The 6,553-nt window shown below is 37.8% G+C and overlaps 1 protein-coding gene across 1 annotated transcript; it reads left to right on the top strand.

Annotated features, from left to right (window-relative positions):
* The first annotated feature begins 580 nt into the window (after positions 1–580).
* Positions 581–6,238, top strand: taldo1 (transaldolase 1). The gene is made up of 8 exons (XM_060878799.1): positions 581–774; positions 3,687–3,810; positions 4,276–4,383; positions 4,456–4,587; positions 4,686–4,861; positions 5,312–5,509; positions 5,591–5,736; positions 5,875–6,238. The coding sequence occupies exons 1-8, from the start codon at positions 678–680 to the stop codon at positions 5,905–5,907; spliced, it is 1,014 nt and encodes a 337-aa protein (XP_060734782.1). The 5' UTR covers positions 581–677; the 3' UTR covers positions 5,908–6,238.
* The last annotated feature ends 315 nt before the right edge of the window (positions 6,239–6,553 follow it).

Below are 6,553 nucleotides of genomic sequence, written 5' to 3'. Positions count from 1 at the left end.
AAAATACATATATAATTTAATAAATTAATGATAAAAATTATCATTAAGTATATAGTTATATAAACGTTACGTTTATAAATAAATGCCTTAAATAATTATAAATATAAGTTATACTATATATACATCATTATTATTTATTTGTAACTAATATAATTTTTCTTTTCCCATATTTAATATTTTCCTACAGTAGGTCTTTAGCAGTTATAAATGTAAACAAATGTACAAAATAAATCTACTTTATCTGAATCTGAATCAGAATCAGAATCAGGTTTATTGTGTTGACACACACCAGGGATTCGGTTCCAGCTGTTTGTGACTCTCATAAGTACAGACATAAATAACATTATATATACACTTATTGTGGTGCATTTCATTGTTTTATTTCCTAATTTCTTATAGAGTTTTATTTATAAAACCACAATAAAACAAGTTTAAATACACTGACTCTGTCCTGCTGAGGTTTGTCCCGCCTCCTCCATTCCATTGGTTCGATTCCACCCGAACTAGAATGACGCTATTCTATCTCTCATTGGTTATCACGGAACGTCACTCACTCACAAAGTCCCGCCCTCCTCCAACAGCAATAGCGCGAGACACGAGAACGCGCTCTACTTTGCTGTGTTTTTCGTGTCCTCGCGCACCTCTGTAACGCTATATAAGGGCCCCCCCTCAGCGCCATGTCTCAGTCTCCTGACAAACGCCGTAAGATGGAGTGTGCGCTCGCGCAGGTGAAGAAGCACACGGTGGTGGTCGCCGACACGGGAGATTTTAACGGTAAATTCAGCTGTTACTTCCTGGTGACAGTTCTCTCTTACACCGTGTCTGGATTGCACGTTTTCTCTGTCACACAATTCGCTGTTTACTTTAATTAATATTATGTATAGCTGCTTTACAGTACTTTATAATAGTGTGCGCGTGCTTTTAGCTACACAGAGCTGTGGTGTGCGCGTGCGTTTAGCTACACAGAGCTACGGTGTGCGCGTGCGTTTAGCTTCACAGCTATCGCGCTCCCTCAGCACTGAGGCGTCAGTTAGCCTGTTAGCTACATTACTGCTAATGGGTTATTATCCGATTTAATAAAGGTTATTTTAGGGAAATTTACCAAGTTAATTTTGTCGCGAAATTTAATAAGCACCATTATGTGCTATTTACCTAATTATTTAGTTTTCGCTTCATGTAGAAGTTTATTATCTGTTGACCTTATGGACACAGTTTAGCTCCTCGGATTCGGAACAGATCTTAAAAACGAATTCTTTTTGTTTTGACTGATTTTAATCTGCTTTTATAAACATTTGAGTTCTTATACAGTTGTAATGTGAGTCTATGGCTGTGCGTGACGTCACACACGTGTCACACACGTTCATTCAGCTCCAGTAATCATCTGAAATCACTCATTTTTCTCTCCTGATTTGTGCTGTGAAGTGACGACTAGTCGGTGAAGTGACGACTAGTCGGTGAAGTGACGACTAGTCGGTGAAGTGACGACTAGTCGGTGAAGTGACGACTAATCGGTGAAGTGACGACTAGTCGGTGAAGTGACCAGTACAATGATTCAGGATGTTGTAAAGTGACTGTAGGCACAAAAGGGAACTGATCTGAGATTGAAGCCTTGCTGTGTCCTGTGAGTTTAGTTTATCAGCAGGACGTCAGTAACAGATCTTTACACGTCTCCTCACTTTCATCCTCACAGTAATGAAATGACCACAGGACGAAAACGTGCAGGTCACCTGGTCATACGCTCCTTTTATAACTCGGCATCCAAACGGTTAAAGATATGATGGAGTAAAGACAAGAAGGCGATCATTTATTCATAATCACAAAGTATTTAGGTTTCCAGAAGTGAGATCTTGTGAAGTCCGGACACCGCTTTAACCTCCTTTATTGTTTTTCCCTTTAATTTGTCATTAATTTGTGTTTATTTTACAGCTGTAAATAGGTCGAGACTGTAGGTGTTCACCACCGAGTAAACACCGGTTATCAGTAAATGGTGAAATGATCAGTGTGTTATCACTTCAGTGTTTAATAAGTTTCTTAACTCAAGTACAAATCTGTATAACCTGAGAGAAAGTCTCAGAAAAAGACTTTTTTTTTTTTTTTTTTCTTCTTCTTTTTTTTTATATTGAATGGGGAAGTTTGAAGCAATCTGGTCTTTGCTCATTGTCTGTGGTGCAAAGCAAACATTTCCTCATTTCTTGCGAAGTCAGTATGACGAGACAGAAACCAGCAGATCAGGTCACATTTTGGCTTTCTGTCTCCGGATCAAGTGTCCCGTCTCTCACCGTGTCCCAATTATAAATAATAACTCTTCAACAGTCAGTGCAAAGTTTAATTTAATCCAGACCGCGTATCATAATTAAAAATTGCTCTTTTATAGAACAATTTTAAAGCACTGGATCAAATATTAAAATAAATAAATTAATTCAAAAAGTAATGGAATGCAGAAGATAAAAAGATGGTGTGAAAATGAGTACAAAAAATGAGATGTTAGAATGAACACAAATAGAAAATAAAAGATTCTATTTTTTATTTTTTATTTTTTAAGTTTAGACTTCGAAATGAATCTTGGACACTGTTAAGGTTCATGATTAAAGGTTAACATGCCGATTATTTAAGTTTATTTTATTTTAAACTTGCTGTCCTTGGTCTCTGTGTAAAACTCCTTTTAGTCTTTTTAGTAGTTAGTAGTTTTTTTTTTTTGTTTTTTTTTAATGCAATCTGTTGATATGGTTTCATGCTGTAACTTTACATTCACACTAGCAACAGGCGTCATCACTTTTTTTTTTTTTTTGTACCGTCTCCGACACGTTTATTCACGTTATTTGCATCAAAAGATAAATGATAGGAACTTGTGGAAGGAAGGTTTGCGGTATGGAACCGGAGAAACGTCGGACCGTGTGGCGTAAGATCAGACTCGCTTTACACGTTTCGGCACCAAACCTAATGTGCATGGAACGTAGAAACATGAAAAAGTCTCTCGTTGAAAATAATAATCTAAGAACAAATAAGAATCAGCACAGTGTACAGAGAAACATCTGCTTTAGTGAAAAATTAAATTTGTTAGAAAATGCATCGTATAGTAGGTCTGAGTTTATCCAAGTACTCGGTGTTTAGCACGTTTTTAAACAAACTCAACTCGTGCAAAAGACCTTCATCACTTCATCACTCATCAGTCCTGTATATGACTGCATTAAAATGTGCAGTTTTCCTTTAAGAATAGTGAATGTCACCAGTTTCTAAAGCAAGCTTCAAGTGTTGTAATATGGTGCAAGAATGGAAAGACAGTTCTCTTTAAATCCTTCTCGGTTTGAACAACAGAATGAAAGCTGATCTGGGAACAGATAGAGAATGTTAAAGTTTAGCACAGCCACGTTGTAAATCATTGATCACATAAATCAGCCCTTTTAAAGAAGGCTTACTTTGTGTGTGTGTTTATGGATAACACACAGATGGGATTCTTGTGCAATTTCTGAACTCGCTGAAGCTTGTGATGTGATAAGAATGAAGAACGATGAGCTGTGTGACTTACAATATGTTCCGTTTGGAGTTGATTACTCTTCTGCAGTTTGACTACTAAAACAGTTATTGTAATTAAATTATCATGTTTCCAAAGTTTTCCGAAAGGCAGAATACTAATGAGAAGTTGAGTAACTGTTGTGCTCTTATTACACTTCTTATGACCTCTACAGCGATTGAAGAGTACAAGCCCCAGGATGCTACGACAAACCCATCGCTCATCCTGGCAGCGGCAAAGATGCCCACTTATCAGCATCTTGTGGACCAGGCTATTAAATATGGTACTGCCAGCGGCGGGTAAGAGATCTGACAAAAGCTGCAGACCTTCATGCATCCTGTGTAGAAGAGCTGCATTTTAACATCATAGTAATAAAGCTGCTACGAGTCTGTAATCACTCCAAACTAATTTATTTTATTTTAGAATAAAAATGGCAGATGGGCTAATCAAAATATGAATCTTTAATGATTGATAGTTTTGATCACTAATTAGTTGAACACTCTGCACACTTTCAAGTACCCAATAATCTCTTGTCCTGATTTTCCTGCTTGTAACGTGTACATTTAATTGTAAAAATCTTTTTATTTAGCTTTTTTAGACTGTAAATGTCACTAACGCGTTATTATATACATTGCTCTTCCCTTATCCAGAGTGTAGTAATAATTAAGTTTAAGTTGTTCATTATTCATGCTTTATCACTCAGCACGTTGACCTGCACGGACGTGTGTGTCCTGTCGTTTTCTAATAAGCGATTATATTTATAGAACTGAAGAGGAGCAGATCATGAACACGATGGACAAGCTGTTTGTTAGCTTTGGAGTAGAGATTCTCAAGAAGGTCCCTGGTCGAGTTTCCACCGAGGTGGATGCCAGGTAAGGTGTTTTATCTGTTCACTGCTTGTGGTAAGGAAATGTTCAGGATTAATGATGTGCCTTTTCTCCCAGGTTGTCATTCGATAAAGACGGCATGGTGTCTCGAGCACGAAAGCTCATCTCTTTGTATGAGGAGGCTGGAGTGAGTAAGGACCGAGTGCTCATCAAGCTTTCTTCTACATGGGAAGGCATCCAGGCTGGCCGGTATGGGTGTTTTTTTTTTTTTTGTTTTTTTTTTTTGGGTGGTTAAAATATCATCTCTCAATGAATTTAATGATGTGATGTTTGATTGTAATTCTCAGGGAGCTGGAGGAGAAAGATGGCATCCACTGCAACATGACCCTGCTGTTCTCTTTCGCCCAGGCGGTGGCTTGTGCCGAGGCCAAAGTCACCCTCATCTCACCATTTGTTGGCCGCATACTGGACTGGTACAAAGATAACACAGACCGCAAGTCTTACGAGCCACACGAGGACCCTGGTATGTAGAGATGATGGTTTATATTGCAATATAAAAGATTTAATTATTTTAAAATACTCTGTGTCTAAAATGTAGGCACGATGTATAAAAATGTTTTTGGTTTCATAGATCAAAACTTTCAAACATTCTGGAATCTTCCTTTATACAAAAGATATTGAAGTCATGTGACTTGGGCCTTAAAATCATTGTTTCAAATTTGCACAGTAGTTCATATTTCTTCCATTTTGTTTCTTAACAAATATTATAACGTTACATCACAGCAGTGTTTGATTCTGTATAGAGATCCATCAGAACGGATTAGTTTTGTTGACCGACTGATTTTTTTTTTAACAGTACTGCCTGGAATGCGAAATCATAAATATGTAGGTTGTGGCCATAACACCAGATTTTGTTCATTCTTATCCTGTAACCCTGAGGTTTTTGTCTCTTCTGTGTTTTCTGCACATACAGGTGTGATAAGCGTAACAAAGATCTATAACTACTATAAGAAGTTTGGTTACAACACCGTGGTTATGGGGGCATCTTTCAGGAACACTGGAGAGGTCAAGGCTTTGGCTGGATGTGACCTTCTCACCATTTCCCCAGGGCTGCTGGGAGAACTGAGTAAGGATCACAGCACTGTGTCCCTCACTCTCACTCCAGAGAAAGGTCTGTATCATGAGCACTCTTAAACTGTAAAGAGAGTGTCTGGGGAAAGTACTTAGTGTGTGTGTGTGTGTGTGCGAGCAGCGAAGGCTTGTGATCTGGAGAAGATCCATCTGGATGAGAAGACCTTTCGTTGGCTGCACAATGAGGACCGCATGGCTGTAGAGAAGCTATCAGATGGCATCCGGAAATTTGCTGCTGATGCCGTGAAGCTCGAGGGCATGATCAAGGTGAGACCTTGTAGCTGGGGTTAGGTTTTACAAATGGGTTTTGACCAGTGATCCAATCAGGCTTGTAATTCTTTGTGTGTGTGTGAGAGAGAGAGAGACAGAGAGCATATATGTAATCACTGTTTTTATATTCCACAGGAGAAGATGCTCAGTGTGAAAAACGGACAGTAACACTGTTTAAAAACCACGAAGTCCCCGTGCATCCTGAAACTCCCGATCAGCTTGTCACTACCGGCTGAAAGCAGGAACCGGCTGCTGAAGCTGAAACTCATTCCGTAGTCTTAAATCTCTTAGACCACAAAGAGCTCTTGCACTAATCAAAAACTTTGTGTTTTAGTTAGAGATAAAGTCCTGTGAGAATTAAACATTCCTATATTCAAAAAAACAATAATAAAGAATAATGTGTGTTTGGGGGATAAACTGTACCAAAGGGACTAAACAGACTAAGATGTTCACACTGATTATATTTTTTATTATAATAAAATAATGACCTTCAAATCTACTCGTGCTTCAAAGTTTTAATAAAGAAACCGTATTGGGGGGGAAATGAGGTGTCAATGTACTTATTAAAGGTGTGTGTGTAGTACAGACAGAGAGAGAGAGTGTATGTTTGTTTATATATATTACACACACAATGTGTTGCTTTAAAGTTTGTGAACCCTTTAGAAATTCCTATTTCTACATAAATGTGACCTAAAATTACATCAGATTTTCACACAAGTCCTAAAAGTAAACAAAGTGAACACAATCAAACAAAAGATATAAAAATTTTATACTTCTTCATTTAATTATTGAGAAAAATAACCCATTACAGATC

The sequence above is a fragment of the Tachysurus vachellii genome, chromosome 9, assembly GCF_030014155.1.
Source record: "Tachysurus vachellii isolate PV-2020 chromosome 9, HZAU_Pvac_v1, whole genome shotgun sequence".
Lineage (NCBI taxonomy): Eukaryota > Metazoa > Chordata > Actinopteri > Siluriformes > Bagridae > Tachysurus > Tachysurus vachellii.
Note: the sequence above shows the minus strand (reverse complement) of the source record. Positions and strands in the feature narration are given on the sequence as shown.

Coding starts and splice junctions, on each gene's coding strand:
- taldo1 (XM_060878799.1), top strand. CDS start 678: ATGTCTCAGTCTCCTGACAAACGCCGTAAGATGGAGTGTGCGCTCGCG. Junction 775..3,686: donor CGACACGGGAGATTTTAACG/GTAAATTCAGCT, acceptor TGACCTCTACAG/CGATTGAAGAGTACAAGCCC. Junction 5,510..5,590: donor CACTCTCACTCCAGAGAAAG/GTCTGTATCATG, acceptor GTGTGCGAGCAG/CGAAGGCTTGTGATCTGGAG.